The sequence below is a fragment of the Temnothorax longispinosus genome, chromosome 3 (genome assembly GCF_030848805.1).
Source record: "Temnothorax longispinosus isolate EJ_2023e chromosome 3, Tlon_JGU_v1, whole genome shotgun sequence".
NCBI classification, from domain to species: domain Eukaryota; kingdom Metazoa; phylum Arthropoda; class Insecta; order Hymenoptera; family Formicidae; genus Temnothorax; species Temnothorax longispinosus.
In genome coordinates, this window is record NC_092360.1 from 8,684,105 (window position 1) to 8,703,934 (window position 19,830).

General features: G+C 30.7%; 1 protein-coding gene across 7 annotated transcripts; it reads right to left on the reverse strand.

The window, feature by feature from the left end:
* Nucleotides 1-2,151: 2,151 nt before the first annotated feature.
* LOC139809275 (uncharacterized) lies at nucleotides 2,152-19,288 on the reverse strand. 7 transcript variants are annotated; one of them, XM_071772041.1, is made up of 17 exons: nucleotides 19,134-19,288; nucleotides 16,740-17,199; nucleotides 14,343-14,684; nucleotides 13,651-13,977; nucleotides 12,640-12,987; nucleotides 11,929-12,267; nucleotides 11,207-11,563; nucleotides 10,494-10,841; nucleotides 8,158-8,286; nucleotides 7,900-8,025; nucleotides 7,290-7,634; nucleotides 6,110-6,235; nucleotides 5,839-5,964; nucleotides 5,568-5,693; nucleotides 5,276-5,422; nucleotides 3,415-3,564; nucleotides 2,152-3,293 (listed from the first exon to the last, which is right to left on the reverse strand). In XM_071772041.1, the coding sequence occupies exons 2-17, from the start codon at nucleotides 17,027-17,029 to the stop codon at nucleotides 3,122-3,124; spliced, it is 3,798 nt and encodes a 1,265-aa protein (XP_071628142.1). In that variant the 5' UTR covers nucleotides 17,030-17,199; nucleotides 19,134-19,288; the 3' UTR covers nucleotides 2,152-3,121. The 7 variants fall into 7 exon arrangements, with proteins under 7 accessions (XP_071628142.1, XP_071628140.1, XP_071628139.1 ...); XM_071772039.1 differs by having other exon boundaries at nucleotides 16,740-17,828; nucleotides 17,968-19,283; XM_071772038.1 differs by having other exon boundaries at nucleotides 16,740-17,890; nucleotides 17,968-19,283.
* Nucleotides 19,289-19,830: the final 542 nt, after the last annotated feature.

Here is a 19,830-nt window from a genome sequence, read left to right on the forward strand (position 1 = left end):
TACGTACCGAAAATATTTAATCTTGATGTCACTGGTTTATTGATATTATGTACAATTGTGCTTGAAGAGATACTTGCACACGTCGTACGCACGGAGCTCGCAAAGAGCTTTTCATCCTTTATCGAATTATGTTGACGAATTGCCGCGTTTTATATAAGTAATTTTTGATTAAAATTTTAAATCTGAAATAAATATATGACAAAATATTTTATCGAAATATATTAGAATTTTATTTCGCGACGTTGAATTAATATAAGATACATATAATAGATTAAATTTTCGAAAGTTTGTTACGTAGATCAATTCTTACACTTACATTTAATAAATATATTAGAAACACAAGAGAAACAAAAAGTATGACAAAGTAGTGATTTTTGAAATATAAATTTTTATTAAATTTTATTAAATAAATTTTTTAATGATTTTTTTAATAAAAGAGGTAAGAATAAGTAAGCTATTTTGTTAGGTGATTATAAAATATATATATTATATATATATATATCTGTAGATAGGGAAAAATTATGAATTAGTTAGGATGTATGTTATTTATACCCCTTTATTCCTTCCCATATTATATTTATCCAAGATTAAATATTACATAATTCGATGCTAGGAAACAATATATCGTATGTAGATATATTTAGAATTTTAATATTTTATGCATATACATATAAATACAAGCATGAATAAAAAGGGTAAGACATATTTTGGTCTTATTATGCAGTTTATTTTATAGAAAACGTGATTAATTACTCAAATTTATTTTAACAAAGCATCGATTTTACCTTAATTTTTTTTAGCCTATCCACCTATTTTTGATTAAAAAATTGACTTTATGCCAGTTAAGTAATGTACTAATATATGACGTGAGATCTTTAATATTCTACCGAGAAACGCTGAATATGTTATATCAAAAATAATTTTAGTAGAAAATGTAAAATATAAGGAGATATATTTATATCGATATGTAAGTTTATAAAGATTTGCATATTATTCAATTATAAAATTCACGTATTGATTAATTATTAATCATATCAAATTTAATATCAATTGTGCGGGAAGTTTCTTTTCCGGATCTCACGTCATCTATTTTGCCTTGATACATTTTCAAGATGCGTGTCGCATGAATAACATGCACAATCACACATCTTCATATTTTCGCGGTTGGTTTTTACATCAAGAAATTTTCAATTATATTAATTTTTTAATTTCGTCTACATTACAAAATTTCAATTTTTCGCTGGATATAATTGAGATATTCATATAACGCAAAGTAAAATTTTTCTTGTACTTGATTACGATTCCAAATTAAAAGAACGGATCACAAAGAAACGGTTATTCAATATTCTTAAATAAATAAAGGAATTAAGTGATAGAAACATTTTTCAATGTTCAATGTTGTTGCAGTTAGTTTTTATAAATTAATATATATACATATTTTCTTAAATTAACTTCTTGTTGTACAATTTTGATACAATCGAGGCTCGCGTGTAATTCGAATCGAACGTAATATTATCTTTCGGCGATGATAATGATCCAAAAATGGAAAGAATATTTCTCCTTCCCTTTAATCTGGTCAAAATGCGACCAGATTGTATATGGCCAGGAGCGACAAAGGTAAATTCAACCTGGCCCGAAGAAAGTTAAGATTGGATACGATAAAGGTAAGTGGTCAACACTGACCACTATGATGAAATAAGGTAATATATATAAAATAGTTTAATATATCTCTTTATTTGTCCTAAAGGGCTATTTTCTTTTTTCTCTATATTTTCTCGCAAATACGTGCGAGATTGGAAAAACTACAATTAAATCTCAATCGCGCGCGTGTTAAAGCCCCCAATTCCACATTTCCAACATCTCAAGTGATCGTGTCACTTTGAGACCATATCCCGTTCAGATATCCCGCTGGATTAACCCTTAAATTAGACCCCTTATAAATCGTGTCGCGGTCTTAATTAAAAAACTTTGTATAATAGATTATAACACGGGTAGGTAGGAAAATGGATAGCTATAGGACTATAGATTGGAATATCGGAAGATATATAGGTATACGGGTAGGTAGGTAGGGGGGGATTCGGGTAGGCAGGGACAAGGGGATATAATTCAATAGAAAAAATTGTGGATAAAATAAATACATTATCCTTAATATAATTATAATAAATATAATTGTTTATTATTATTACATTTTTAATAATAACAACTTAAATGTATATTAAATAATATCTACTAATTTTTATATTAAATAATTTTTATGTTAAAAATTATTTAAAATATTAAAAAGTATTTTATATTAAATACCAATTTAAATTTTAAATAATACTAATTTTTACAGATAATTGTATTACATCGTATTTTTTGTAAATATATTAATATATGTTGTAATTATAATGTATATGTTAGAGGAAAGTCCCCTATTATGAGATAGACAACCTAATATGAGATGGCGGTGTTTTTTCATGGTGGGATCAACAGATTGGGCCTATATAGGGTTTTTTAGCTTAACATATCTCATATTAGGATCCTGTATCATAATAGGGGACTTTCCTCTATATATGTATTATGTATATATTGTATATACATAGATTACATATATCGAAAGTGGCTTGGCCTCGTTTCATTTTTCAGCTTGATCATTGCCATGCTTTATCAAGCTTTGTCTATTTTTTTCGCGTATTGGTCATTTTCTTTGCGTTTCGTAAAATTATAGTATAGTATAACAATAGACATTCTCCTTGATTGAATAATATAAGCAATAAAGTTATCAACGATCTTTTTGGTCGTGATTGCTCGCGTAAATTAAAATTTAAAAATTATCTTTGAAAAAATAAATATTTGAATATTAGGTGGGATACTATTTTATTGTATGATATAAGCAAAACGTAAAATTACTCATCAAGTGCGACTGTTCCTTACTGTTATTTGTTTAAATGAGTGAACAGGCAAACACGGTATTCTTGACTTTGACGGAAGGATCCATACTATAATCCGCTCAAGTTGAAGTGCTTGGTCTGCATAGAAATGTGATGTGATTAAAAGTAAAAAAGTACGATAAAAATTTTCATACTTGTACGTTATATATTTGTGTAGAAAAATCAATATTTAACTAGTTGGGTACTTATTACATTGTATAATAAAAACCAATACACGAATTAAGTGCGCTTGTTATTTGTTCTGTTATTTCTTCTTCTGTTATTTGTTCAAATGATTGAACAGGCAAACCAGGTTGTTCTCCACTTTGATGTTCTGCAGCAGGAGCCATAACATAACACGTTGAACTTGAATCGCTTGGTCTGCATAGAAATGTGGTATAATTAAAAATTAAAAAGAAACAATATAATTATTTAAAATGTCACAGTTGTAAGTTACATTTATGTAGAAAAGTCAATATTTCAACTAGTTTGATATCATTACATTGTATAGTAGAACCAATCCGAATGAAGTGCGCTTGTTCCTTCTGTCATTTGTTCAAATGATTGAACGGGAAAACCACATGGTTCTCCACTTTGATGTTCTGCAGAAGGATCCATAACATAATCCGCTGAACTTGAATAAGTGCTCGGTCTGTGTAGAAACGTGATGTGATTAAAAATAAAAAGGAGAGAGTAATTATTTTTAAAATATCACAGTTGTAAAATATACTTGTGCAGAAAAATCAATATTTAACTATTTGGTTACCATTACATTATCTCTACTATTATATAAAAGGGAAAAGTTTGTACCATTGTTCGGGGTAATCTTAGAAACTATAATACTGAATCGATTTCAAAAATTTTTACACTGGTGGATAGCTTATGTCTTCCTGAGTAACATAGGCTATGTACCATTGTGCTACAACCCAATTTGAAAAAAAATTCGGGATATCTAAAATTTTAAATTCTTTAAAAGAGTCGTACTTAATGACTTTTTCTGTTCAGATTTTTCTAATCAACCAAATCTTAAGGAGGTTCGATCGTTACTTGTGAGTCAAAAATGCGATTAAAATAAATGTCATTACAGCGATCCCGAATTATATGCAATATTAGTATAATGAATTGTTGATGCTACTTACGTGCTATATTCTTCGTCAATTATTAGTGTATAGAATATTAACAAAACATATACTGGGGTATTAGAGCGTCAACGACTCGGGAATTGCTTATTTGGCCAACATTGTTAAAACCGGTCACTTTATGACAATAAGCTTTCTATACTCGAAAGTTAACTTAGAGCCTTAATTTTTTTATATGATTTACATAAACACTTTACACAAATAATCGCAAAACTTGAGCAATATTGACCGTATAGTTTTTTTGTAATATTATTCAGAAGTTGACCACTTTTAGCCTAACCCTTATGAAGAAAGTCGCACCGAGGTAGATTATCAGTGGCTTAGTACACACTTAGTTTTCCTAGGACTTTGAAAAACTAGCATTTGATAGATGAAACATCAAGGATTGTGTAAAGGCTTTAAAAATCGGACTTTACCGTGTGGATTGAAGGCTTTATCGTCACAAAGTTCAGGTCCCAGCGTAGAATAAGCGATTTCCAAGTCGTTGACGCTCTCATACCGCAGTATATGTTTGTTAATATTCTATACACTAATAATTGACGAAGAATATAGCACGTAAGTAGCATCCACAATTCATTATACTAATATTGCATATAATTCGTGATTGCTGTAATGACATTTATTTCAATCGCATTTGACTCACAAGTAATGATCGAACCTCCTTAAAGTATTATATATGAAATATGGATCGAAAAAACTGAGGAATATAATAGAATTCCAAAAATTGCTAATAATAAAGGAGTTACTAATTTCTGTCTTAAAAAATCTACGTGATTGTTCTGATTTCCGCAAATTTTGAGATTCAAGCTAATTTTTTTTTTATGGATAGAGTATCATTAAAGGTAAGTTGGTATTGAATTTGGCAAGAATCGGTGAAAGGGTTCTTTCTTTATAAAATTTTGAATTTTTTGAGAAATGTCCGTGGAAATGTATGTATGTTTGTCCGCTATGCAAATCTACAGTTTTCAAATTAGAACAACTAAATTTGATATACTATCTCATGATACTCTAACTTAAACCGTAGACGTATTTTGAGAACCGCATCATTACTGATTTTCGGGAAACCGGTGTCAAAATTTGTCTAATTTTTGTGAGATGGTGTTGATGGGTTTTTCATTAGTGGATTGATTTTCTTTACCAATGTCCAATTTTTTTAAAAATGTTTAGACTGCAAAATACTCCTTCAGAAAAAGCTAGTACTGTATAAACTAAACGAATAATTACTCATCAAGTACTCCTGTATTTTCTGCCGTTTCTTTGAATGATTGAACGTGTAAACCAGATGGTACTTGTTCTTGACTTTGATGCAGAGGAATATATATTCCTGTAGAAAGATCCATAATATAAGCCGTTGAACTTAAGGTGCTTGGTCTGCATTAAAATATACGGTGCAATTAGAGTATAGAATTATTTAAAGTAATATTATAAATCACTCTTTTGCAAAAGAGTAAATATTTAAATATTAAGATATTATTATATTGTTTGATACAAACAAAATATTAATTTATATAATTACCCATCACATGTCCTTGTTTCATTTCTCGATTGTTCACACGATTGAAGAGCCAAATTAATTGTTTCCTGACTTTGAAGTTCTGCATTGAAATCCATTATGCGACCCGTTGAACTTGAAGTGTTTGGTCTGCATTGAAAAACGGTACAATTAGAAACAGAATTATTTGAAATATTAACGTTGTAAATTACTCTCTTGCAAAAGAGTAAATATTTAAATATCAAGATATTATTATATTGTTTGATACGAACAAAATATTAATTTATATAATTACCCATCACGTGTCCTTGTTTCATTTCTCGATTGTTCACACGATTGAAGAGCCAAATTAATTGTTTCCTGACTTTGAAGTTCTGCATTGAAATCCATTATGCGACCCGTTGAACTTGAAGTGTTTGGTCTGCATTGAAAAACGGTACAATTAGAAACAGAATTATTTGAAATATTAACGTTGTAAATTACTCTCTTGCAAAAGAGTAAATATTTAAATATCAAGATATTATTATATTGTTTGATACGAACAAAATATTAATTTATATAATTACCCATCACGTGTCCTTGTTTCATTTCTCGATTGTTCACACGATTGAAGAGCCAAATTAATTGTTTCCTGACTTTGAAGTTCTGCATTGAAATCCATTATGCGACCCGTTGAACTTGAAGTGTTTGGTCTGCATTGAAAAACGGTACAATTAGAAACGGAATTATTTGAAATATTAACGTTGTAAATTACTCTCTTGCAAAAGGGTAAAAATTTAAATATCAAGATATCATTATATTGTATGATATAAAGATAAACAATTACGTATAATTACTTATCAAGTGCGCCTGTTTTTTCTATCGCTTCTTTAAATGATTGTATGAACAAATTAGATGTATCTTAATGCTATTATGTATGTACTTATTGACGGTGAACCGTAATGGAGTAAAATTTTGTAAGCGAGAGTGAGTAGGAGGAAGAAAAAGAAAAAGATAGGGAGAGAATGTTTTATACCTCGAATTTCTTTAATGTTAATGTCAAATAATTAATGTCTAGACTGAATTTGTGATTAATAGATAAGTGAAACACGATATGATATAAAATTGAGTTAGGGTAAAACGCTATTTTAACGTAATTGATCTAGAATATGAAGCTCTGAAGTAGAATCTGAGTGTCTATCAGAGTCTCTTTCAGATAACCTGATGCTTTCTTTTATATGTAAAAGGTACATATATGCGCGTGTATTTGTGAATGTGAGTGCCTACATGTACGTGTTTGCGTTGTTTGTGTACGTGTGTGTGTGTGTTAATGTTTGTTTGTGATTACGTAGAAAATACCCTGTATATACATATTTCTGCGTATTAATTTCAATATCTATAAGAACTATGTATAAATAATGCAGTTTATATATCTACCTCGAATTTCTGCAATACTAATGTCAAACAAATAAAGAATGAGAGATAAAGAATATCTAACCTAATTTTCTGAATTGTCTTTATTTATGACACATAAAAAAACGTAAAAATAAGCGATACAAATTTATTTAAATTAAATGCGAAATAATGGAAAAGTTATTATTATCACGTTTTGAGAGGCACATTTATGATCAAAATTGCATATAAATATTATATGGATGTCCCGATAAAAACTTTTATTCACTCAATTTTCTTTAGCTACTGATTCTTTTATCATTACATTTATTTGATAATCTTTGGTATTTTAATAATTTTTTAATGTGTACTTACTCATCTCGACCCTGAATACTTGTGGAATGTCTTCTTAAATGTCTTCGTAAATCTTCAATACTTGTTAAGAAAGATACTGTTGTGCCACAATTATTACATTTCGCCTTATATCCCGGTAACTTCGAGTAATATTGTTCCAAGTCGTCAGGTAGTGTGCAAGTGTCATTATTGAGAGATATTCCATGTTTTTTAAATAAGTGTACTCTCATTATTTTTATGCGATTTCCTAGGTGAGATACCTTAATTTCTTTTTTACAGGTTGTGCACTTTACCAGTGAGGGATTCAGATCCTCGAAATAATTCCAAAAGTTGCTGCGTTTTCTTTTCTGTGCCATTATAACCGTCCTGTAATACATATTGTCTGATATTAAATGTAGTACAGTGATCTCCTAAAAAAGCCTGTTTTGTACGATTATTACTTCTTTTTACAAGTACATGGGAATCATGAAAATCAAAAACTTTCGATGTATAAATTTGTAAATAAAATAAAAGTGGACCATATAATTATTTAAAATTTTACATATGTAAGTTATATACTTGTGCAGAGAGCTCAATATTTAAGTATTTGGATATCATTACATTGTATAATATTCAAAAATCGAATAATTACTTATCAATTGTGCTTGTTTCTTTTCTCGTTTGTTCAAATGATTGAACGGACGAACCAGATGATTCTTGGCTTTGACATTCTGCAGTAGGATTCGTATCAAAACCCGTTGTAATTGAAGTGCTTGGTCTGCATTGAAAAACGGTGCAATTAGAAATGGCATTATTTAAAATATTAACGTTATAAATTACTCTCTTGCAAAAGAGTAAAAATTTAAATAACAAGACATTATTATATTGCGTGATATAAGAAAATAATTACTCATTAAGTGCGTCTGTTTTTTCTGTCGTTTCTTTCATAAATGATTGAACGAGCGAACCAGATGTCTTTTGATTTTGACGGTGTGCAGAGGGATCCATAATATCAGCCGCTAAACTTGAAGTGCTTGGTCTGTATAGAATAGTGGTGTGATTAAAAATAGAAAAAGTAATAATTATTAAAATACTACAAGTGTACATATTACTTAATGCTATTATGTACTTGTTGGCGGTAAACCGCTAATGGAGTGAAGTTTTGTAAGTGAGAATGAGAAGGAGAAAGAAAGAGAAAGAGATAGGAAGAGAAAGTTTTATACCTCGAATTTCTTTAATGCTAATGTCAAATAATTAATGTCTAGACTGAATTTGTGATTAATAGATAAGTGAAACACGATATGATATAAAATTGAGTTAGGGTGAAACGTTATTTTAACGTAATTGATTTATTCTAGCTTTAGATAAGATGAAGAAATGTACATAAATTTACACAAATAATATTATATTAGTTTACCAAAATCCTGTCCTGAGACCGTAAAATGGTGTATCTTTCTAATTAAACTTATGATATTTTGTACGTTACAATGACATTTTTGAGAAACATCTAAGGCAGTTAAGGGGGTATGACACCTTTGAGCATGAACTCTTTTCACGATTTGTTTTAACATATAAGAAATAGAGCAATCGAAAATCGGCTTTAAGGGGTTTTTTTATTATACATTGAAGATGTAAAAAAAATTTTTTTTGTATATAAAATACACCATGTCAAAAGAGGCCGTGTGCGTCACGGGAATCCAGCTGGTGTACATGATTTCGGCTGACTGGGATGACCTAGAACAGAAATCCAAAAAAATTCTTAATCTGTGATAGATTGGCTATGGAAGTACGTAGGATTTTTTAAATTGGATTATTAGTTTTTTTGGAAAACAATTTTATACACAATTTTACACGATTTTTCAGTGTAAATTTGGACACTTTTGTTCAAATTAGTGTCAATTTCGCAAAAATCAATATTTTTCAAAAATCCTACGTACTTCCATAGCCAATCTATCACAGATTAAGAATTTCTTTGGATTTCTGTTCTAGGTCATACCAGTCAGCCGAAATCGTGTACACCAGCTGGACCCCCGTGACGCACACGGCCTCTTTTGACAGGGTGTATATTTTATATACGAATAATTTTATATACAAAAAAAATTTTTTTTACATCTTTAATGTATAATAGGGACCCCTTAAAGCCGATTTTCGATTGCTCTATTCCTTATATGTTAAAAAAAATCGTGAAAAAGAGGTTAAATTTCATGCTCAAAGGTGTCATATATACCCCCTTAACGGGTTAATATGAGTATGCGTTTAAACATAAGACGAATACCGTCACCGTCAATTATAACGGTCAAAAATGATAGAATGTCTTCACGAAAAATTGTAGATAATGTCAGAATAAATTAGGTTGGTGCTATATATATAATAATAATCTCAAGGGTAACGAATAATTAATATCACTATGCTGACATTTGCAGATCTATAACGTATATTCAAATATTATAAAAAACCGTTGATTGTTAGCTAATAGAAATTTTTATTAATTAATCGTTTAAGTAATATGTGGATGGCATATTTGAGTTGTGCTATATAGATTTTATTAAACAGAGCTATTTAATTTAAATACTGAATTTGAATAAAAACTATGTATAAATCATACACTTTATACAGCATGTTTTCGAAGTAAGTACACAAGCTTGAAGAAGATATTCCTTGGTTTATTTTAAGAAGAAAAGGTTTTATAAACACGTATTCTAAACTACTTTGTTTTTAGAACACATGGTGTTAAAGACACACGCCCCAGGTAGATTTAAAAATTTTTCATCGGTACTAGAATATATAATTCTTAATACCACATATACGCATACCAAATTTCAATAAAATGCCTTTAAACGTTTTCCAGATTTTCGAAATTTTCATTTTCTTCTTTACAACTTTGACATTCTGTATTTTGAAAATAAAGTATTTTAAAACACATGTTTAGAGGACCTTTTCTTCTTAAAATTAACCAAAGAATATCCCCTTCAAATTTGTGTAATTACTTTTAGGAAACACTCTGCCTCCAATTTCTGCAGTATTAATGTCAAACAAATAAGCATCTTAATCTAAATTTCTGAATTGTTTATATCCATGATGCATGAAAAACCGTGAAAATAAGCGATTCATATCTATTTAAATTATATTTGCGAAATAATTATAAAATAATCATTATTACGATTTGAGAAGCCCATTTATGATCAGAATTGCAAATGAGCATTAATAATCTTTGATATTTTAATAACTTTTTTATTGTGTACTTACTCATCTCGACTCTGGATTCTTGTTAGAAGGACTGAATGTTTTTTTAAATGGTCTCGTAAATATCTCGAATTTCCAAAGAAGGATAATGTTTTGTTACAATTATTACATTTTGCCTTATATCCCGGTAACTGCGAGTAATATTGTTTTAAGTCGTCATGTAGTGTGAAAGTGTCATCATCAGGAGATATTTCATGTTTTTTTAATAAGTGTGCTCTTATTATTTGTATGCGTCTTGTTGATGAACTAGGTATTTTAATTTTTTTTTTACAGATCGTGCACTTTACCAGAGTAGGTTTCAATTCTTCGAAATAATTCCACAACTTGCTGCGTTTTTTTTTCGGTGTTGTCCTGTAATACAGATTGTCTGACACCAAATGTTGTACAGCGATTGCATCAAAAAGCGATTGCAGAATTTTTCACAAAGATCATAAAGAGGCATGCTTTACTTATTAGGATGTATGTTTATACGGATATATAGTTAAAATTTGCATAATTATCGGATCCCGTACGGATCTTCAAACATATTTAAAAAAAAAGGTAATAAACGCACCAGGTGTACATGCACATTTATGATCAAAATTGTATATAAATATTATATGGATGCCCCGATAAAAACTTTTATTCACTCAATTTTCTTTAGCTACTGATTCTTTTATCATTACATTTATTTGATAATTTTTAATATTTTAATAATTTTTTGAATGTGTACTTACTTATCTCGATCCTGGATACTTGTTAGAAGGATTGAATGTTTTTTTAAATGGTCTCGTAAATATGTCAAATTTCCAAAGAAGGATAATGTTTTGTTACAATTATTACATTTTGCCTTATATCCCGGTAACTGCGAGTAATATTGTTTTAAGTCGTCATGTAGTGTGAAAGTATCATCATCAGGAGATATTTCATGTTCTTTTAATAAGTGTGCTCTTATTATTTTTATGCGTCTTGTTGTTGAACTAGGTATTTTAATTTCTTTTTTACAGATCGTGCACTTTACCAGAGTAGGTTTCAATTCTTCGAAATAATTCCACAACTTGCTGCGTTTTCTTTTTGATGCCATTATAACCGTCCTGTAATACAGATTGTCTGACACCAAATGTTGTACAGCGATTGCATCAAAAAGCGTTTGCAGAATTTTTCACAAAAATCATAAAGAGGCATGCTTTACTTATTAGGATGTATGTTTATACGGATATATAGTTAAAATTTGCATAATTATCGGATCCTGTACAGATCTTCAAACATATTAAAAAAAAAAGGTAATAAACGCACCAAGTGTACATCCACATTTATGATCAAAATTGCATATAAATATTATTTGGATGCCCCGATAAAAATTTTTATTCACTCAATTTTCTTTAGCTACTGATTCTTTTATCATTACATTTATTTTATAATCTTTAGTATTTTAATAATTTTTTGAATGTGTACTTACTTATCTCGACTCTGGATTCTTGTGGAATGTCTTCTTAAATGTTTTCGTAAATTTTCAATACTTGTTAAGAAGGATAATGTTACGCCGCAATTATTGCATTTTGCCTTATACCCCGGTAACTCCGAGTAAAATTGCCTTAAGTCGTCAGGTAGTGTACGAATGTCATTATTGAGAAATATTCCATGTCTGCTTAAGTGCAGCCTCATTAATTTTGTGTAGTATGTTGTGTAAGATACCTTAATTTCTTTTTTACAGGTCGTGCACTTTACCAGCGTAGGTTTCAACTCCTCGAAATAATTCCAAAACTTGCCGCGTTTTTTTCTCAGTACCATATCTGCTCTGTAATACATATTGTCTGATATTAAATGTGGTACAGTGATTGTCTCAACAAGCGTTTGTAGAATTTCTCACAAAGGTCATAAAGAGGCATGGTTTACTTATTACGATGTATGTTTTTATACGGATATATAGTTAAAATTTGCATAATTATCAGATTGCGTACAGATCATTAAACATATTTTTAAAAAAAAGGTAAAAAACGTACCAAGTGTACATGCACATTTATGATCAAAATTACAAATAAATATTATATGGATGACCCGATAAGAACTCTTATTCACTCAATTTTCTTTAGCTATATACTGATTGTTTTATCATTACATTTATTTTATAATTTTTAGTATTTTAGTAATTTTTTGAATGTGTACTTACTCATCTCGACTCTGGATTCTTATTGTGGAATGTCTTCTTAAATGTTTTCGTAAACATCCAACACCTGTTAAATAAGATACTGTTTTGCCGCAATTGTTACATTTTGCCTTATATCCAGGTAATTTCGAGTAACATTGTTTCAAGTCGTCAGGTAGTGTTCGAATGTCATCATCGAAGTATATTCCATGTACATTACATAAGTGTCCTTTGAGTTTTCGTATGCGTTGTGACTTATTAGTTACATGAAAGTGTTTTTTACACTTTTTGCACTTTACTAACGAACGTTTCAGTTCCTCGAAATAATTCCAAAACTTGCTGCGTTTTCTTTTCGGTGCCATTATAACCGTCCTGCAATACAGATTGTCTGATATTAAATGTGTTACAGTTGCCTCAACAAGCGTTTGTAGAATTTCTCACAAAAGTCATAAAGAGGCATAGTTTACTTATTACGATGTATGTCTTTATACGGATATATGGTTAAAATTTGCATAATTATCAGATCGCGTACAGATCTTCAAACATATCTTTTTCAAAGAAAAATAAAAAACGCACCAAGTGTACGTGTACATTTATGATCAAAATTGCAAATAAATATTATATGGATGCCCCAATAAAAACTCTTATTCGCTCAATTTTTTTATCTATTGATTGTTTTGTCATTACATTTATTTTATAATCTTTAGTAAAAAAGAATATTCTGTAAAATTCGTAATTTATCGCATATCCCCGCAGGGTTCGCAATCTACTACCAATACTGTCCTTCTCCTCTCACTTTAACCCTTTGGACCAACGGCTTAACGTCTCTTTCCGAAAGACGGAGCCCAGTTTTCTCTGCACAAGAGCCTATCTTGCACGAAGGGGCGCAGCTATCGGAAAAACATTCCATGCTTCATGGCTCTAGTGGACTCGAACTTGGTTCCTCAGATTACGAGTCTGGCGCTCTACCACTAGACCACACTGCCGCCCTTCATAATCTTTAGTATTATAATCATTTTTTGAATGTGTACTTACTCATCTCGACCCTGGACACTTGTGGAATGTCTTCGTAAAGGTCCAGTATTTGTTAAGAAAGATATTGTTTCGCCGCAATTATTATATTTTTCTTTATATCCCGGTAACTCCCAGTAATATTGTTTTAAGTTGTCAGGTCGTGTGAGAGTGTCATCATCAACAGATATTCCATGTTTTTTTAATAAGTGTGCTCTTATTATTTGTATGCGTTTTGTTGATGAAGTAGGTATTTTAATTTTTTTTTTACAGATCGTGCACTTTACCAGAGTAGGTTTCAATTTTTCGAAATAATTCCACAACTTGCTGCGTTTTTTTCTCGGTGTTGTCCTGTAATACAGATTGTCTGACACCAAATGTTGTACAGCGATTGCATCAAAAAGCGTTTGCAGAATTTTTCACAAAGATCATAAAGAGGCATGCTTTACTTATTAGGATGTATGTTTATACGGATATATAGTTAAAATTTGCATAATTATCGGATCCCGTACAGATCTTCAAACATATTTAAAAAAAAAGGTAATAAACGCACCAAGTGTACATCCACATTTATAATCAAAACTGTATATAAATATTATATGGATGCCCCGATAAAAACCTTTATTTACTCCATTTTTTTTAGCTACTGATTGTTTTATCATTACATTTATTTGATAATTTTTAGTATTTTAATAATTTTTTGATTGTGTACTTACTCATCTCGACTCTGGATTCTTGTGGAATGTCTTCGTAAATGTATTCGTAATGTTTTAAAATCTGTTAAGAAGGATAATGTTTCGCCGCAATTATTGCATTTTGCCTTATATCCCGGTAACTCGGAGTAAAATTGCCTTAAGTCGTCAGGTAGTGTACGAATGTCATTATCGAGAAATATTCCATGTCTACTTAAGTGCCTTCTCATTACGTTTGTACAGTTTCCTGGGCTAGATACCTTAATTTCTCTTTTACAGGTCGTGCACTTTACTAGCAAAGGTTTCAATTCCTTGAAATAATTCCACAACTTGCTGCGTTTTTTTCTTGGTGCTATAACTGATGTTCTGTAATACATATTGTCTGATATTAAATGTGGTACAGTGATTGCCTCAACAAGCGTTTGTAGAATTTCTCACAAAGGTCAAATAGAAGTATGGTTTTTTTTATTAGAGTAAATATTTATAAGGATATATATTTTAAATTTTCCTAATTACCAGATGACGTACAAATCTACAAAAGTTACATTTTTCTAAAAAGAGAAAATAACGCCAATGACCAAATATACGTGCTCTATACAAACTCATTATTAACAAAATTTTTTAAATAATATTTGATGTTATAATTTTATTTGTATTTTTAACTATAAAAACAATGATATCAGAATTTTTGCGTCAAGCAGATATGATAAATCAGTAATATCGGATTTCTTTAAAATATTTACAATGTTACCCGAAAGTTTGTATCAAGTAAATAGAAAGTAAAATTATAAAAAGTATAAATTAGTAGTAACATCTAATTTCCTTAATGATGTTTTTTTATTACAGTTGTTGTGTACATGTTCTTTTTTAGATCTTTATTATATTTGTCGTGTACGTGTTCTTTTTTAGAACACGTACATGACAAGTATAATAAAGAAACATCATTTCAAAAATCAGATGTTACTAATTTATCTTATTCACTTGATGCAAACCTTCGGGTATAATTGCTTTTGTAGCAAGAAGCACAAATGAAATTATATGACCAAATTAGGTCAAAATTTTTTTCAATACAAATTTTTATGTAGAACATATACTTCATTGCTGCGCATTTTATTAATTTTCTTTGAAAAAGAAATATTTTGTACGGATATCACTCTTTTTTTACAAGTAGGGGAAGGTGCTATACCTTGGGTACAGCTGTACATACATTGGAACACTTTCATAATCGAATAGTGTTTGCATCTGGCGATAGTTTATAGTACTATCTGTTGAGTTATTTGATAATCTTTTTAAATCTGTACTTTTGTGTCGTTGCGTTTATTTACACGTAAGTTATATCGACTTTTGTATTTTATAACGCGTAAAATAAATTTATTGAGATTTGTACTGTGATTTTTGTAATTTTTTATAATAAAGATATATAGTTTACCAAGGCTGGTAAAAATGTGTCAAATATGTAGAATAATGTAGTAAATTATTTATAACTTCATTTATAACTTATAAGCTGTTAACTAATTTTTTATTAGAAATTGATTTCTATGTACCTTTGGAACGGTTGATATACCTTGGAACGCTTTTAAAAGTATATATTAGCTTTATCTTTATATAACTGTTAGTTATTTGTGTAACTACAATTTTTCCATTTTTACTGACAGATAAAGTAATTGATTTGTTTGTATTATAGTTACTATCGCACGCAAGTAAACGTGGAATAAAAAGGTCAAGGCCGGATGCTGGAGCTCTGATATCTGTTGTAAATGCAGTCTTACAAACTGCAACGACGAAAGTATCTCATTGATTGTGAGAGAAGCAACAAAAATATATAATGTATTTTATCGTTCGTTAAAAGATGCTTAAATAATTTATTAGAAATGTTGATATTATTTTATTTTATTTTTATTTTTGCCTTTTTGTTTTATTTTAGTAATAAATATTTTATTAATAAGAATATTTTATTAGAAAAAAAATAAAAGCAGTCAAGAAAAACACGCAAGATTACTTATGAAATTTATGAACGGTTGTTTTTATTTATGACGATAATGATTTTATCTCGTTAGATTTGATCGTCATTTTCTGTTTAATAATTGGCCAAGATGTAACAAAATGTTACAAAAGTTGAAAATATATCTTATTTTATACATTTTTTATCACACTGTTCAAGATTTTACAGGACAAACAAGATATCCGAACTACCTACTATAGAAATATTATTTTCTGAAAAAAAAACTTTTTTCTGACACGTTTTCTTTGATCAAAAATAACATTTTACAAACAAAAGACATAAATGCTCATTTTTTTACAAACAAAACAAATGTTCATACTCTTTTACAAACAAAAAACATAAACGTTTATACTCTTTTCTTTATCTAATTTATTAATTAATAACTCTCTTTATTAATAACTGTAAAAACATCTATTTACTTCTTTGGTTTTCTCTTCCGTGTTTTATTTTCCTTTTCTTCTTGTTTTTTCTTTTTTTTTACTAAGCTTTTTTCCTCCGGAGAATCAGTCAAAATTTTGCTGCTACCCTGCTGTCTACGTTTTCTAGTTCCATACTGATGTATTGCCTTTGGATAGCCTCTAATTTCTGCGGGACTTTTAAACTGGCTTGGGACCTCGTCAGCTGCTTCTTTTTCTTGTGCCGTTGACTGTAAATCTTTATCTATTAATATCTTCGATGGCGTGCTTGATGAATCGTTTGCTACAGACATCCTCGATGGTGTGCCTGATGAGTCGTTTGCTACAGCATTTACTTCTTGTAAAGAAGATTGTGATGGACCTGCTACGTTGTCAGTTTTCTCTGTTGTCACATTTTATGGAAAGGCCGTTCCGAAACTAAACTCGGGAGAAAATCTTCATCGCTGAATGCATGTAGTGGGTCCTAAGGAAAAATTTCTGTCTTTTTAAAAGCATTGATAATGTTATTTGGTGCCATAGCGCGTGGCAAGGCTATGCCGACAAAATTAGCTACTTCATAAATTGATACAGTTTTCCCCGGGTGACTCAGCAGTCAGCATCCATGAATCAATAGCAGAATTGTAAAACTTCTGGAATGGACCGTATAGACCAACATCAAGGCGCTGTATCCCGTGTGATAAATGCGGAGGGAGCGTTAAAATGTAGACATCATTTGCTTTTGCTAACTCAAGGACTTCTAAACTTGACTCTCATGGTTGTCAGAGATCAAAAGTGATGAGTTATCCTTCGTGCTGTACGAAAATTGTATAAAATGCTGTATATTGTTTTAACAAAAAGTTTATTGGTCATCCAGCCTGATGGATTGGCCAGACCCATCGAGTTAGGCGGAGCACCAGTCAGCATGTGATCGTGGTAATTCACCCGAGGAAATATCAAAACAGGTGGTAAATATATAGTTTCCATCAGCACGGACAATGCAACATGTTGTAACAAGAACTCCCTTTTCCACACTTTTGATTTTACACACAGCTTTGAAACCTTTTTCAGCAATTATCTTCCCACTATTTTGAACTGTCATGGTTTTCGTTTCATCTAAATTATAAATTCGTGAAGAATTTCCAAGTCGTATTTATTTATCATTTTAATTTAAAAATCTATGAAACAACGTACATTGAGTACTTTACAATACGTATTTGCATTTTGTATAAATATTGTTCTTAGCACAACCAACCTGCTCGGCATTTTTTACTAAATGTCATCCTTATTTCCCACAAGCATTAACCTTTTTGCTTTTAATGTTGTCTGTAGCTGGCATCCATGTGACATTCGTAGATAATACTAGCGCCGGTTATAGACGGCATAGCCGTATTGATACTAACTTTGCTTGTAGCGTATTAAATACGAAGTTTAAAATAATAATAAAATATAATTTTAAAATATAATTTTGTACTTATGTAAATCCCGTTTTACTTTTGTGCTTGAAAAATTATATATCTTTAACCCTTAACTAGCACACGCAAAGTGTCAAACACCCCAAAAGTCACCAATGACACATTCCAATACGTTCCACCTGGCAGAAATCGTCAGTGCCCTTCCAAACACAATTCGAATCAGACGTATAGAATTGCTGGGGTACTGAACACCCCAAATGCAGAATTTTTTTGAAGCCTCAAAACTAAAAATTTCATAGTTTAGGCTAATGGGTATCATTTTCCAGTGTTTAATGTATGTACTTGATTTTTTTCAAGTCTATTGGAGCCTCCATTTCGCCGTACCCAACGTTCAAAGTGTGTGGGGTGTACAACACCCCGTGTGCAGATAACGTTCGATCGCGGACGTGTGCTAGTTAAGGGTTAATGCAACGAGTTAAAACAGTGCTGGCGGCTTATGCTGCCGTACCTCATAATCGCTATTCGGCCAACGCCACCATAGCAAAAAGATTAAATACTTTGAAATAAAGTGTCGATCGCATTAGATGTGTGTTAAAATTAAAACTTTTGTACCCGTGTGTAGTTTGATTTTGGATATGATCGCAATTATCAGCTTTTTGATTTTGCCATGAATTCTTGTTAATGATTTTTTTGCTTTAAAATTTTAATTGTACATGAAATTGAATATATAAAAATAAAAACTTAATATACATAGGCAGACAAGTGAATATCCAGCATACACATATGATTATATACCGTCTTAAGTTTAAGCGTGCAAATATCTTGTTTACACCAAGCATTTGATACGCATACCAAGTATTATATTAGGACTAAATCCATTGGTATGATCGATGTAAACAACGGAGTATCAGAATGGTACGATACTCCAGAACAGCCTGTATCAGACTAAGTTGATACGCGTATCAAATGCATTCTTAATGTGTTGTCTGATTGGCTTGATACATACAAGTTGAAACCATTGTATACGTAATCGAATTGAAAAATGTCTTGAAAAAATCACTAATATGATTTAACACGGTCGATATAAACCGAAACGTATCTAACGCTTAGTCCGCATTAGCTTGATACCCGTATCAAGAGTTTCTACGGTGTAAATTAAACCATAGAACTATATACAACACTGGAATGTGAACTCCCATCCTAGCTAGCGCCTGGGTCACGAGAAGATAAAGACGGGTTGCTTTGCGACCCTTTTCCCTTTATTTAGCAGACTTTTCATTGGTCAATGGTATTCAATTGTTGTCGTAAAGTACAACAGGGGTGCGTTCAAATTATGCCTAGGTACACCTAGGACCCAGGTAACTCTAACACAGAGCTGCGTTCAAAAATTTAACCTGGGTAACTCTAAGCTATATACTACGTTTACGCGAGCTTTACTTCTGTAGTAACTTACGATAATTCCTTCGCGTAAACGGGATTTTGTAGTAACTTGCAATAATTTACTCCGCGTAAACGAGTGATATATCGTAAGTTACTACAGAAGTAACGCTCGCGTAAACGTAGTAATAGTTACGTACACTATAGCATTAGAGTTACCTAAGTGCGCCTAAACGTAATTCCTGAACGCACCCTAGTATAAGTACATATAGTAATGACACTGAGCGTCGGCACCTTTGATGTAATGGGTACCAGGTCACGGACTC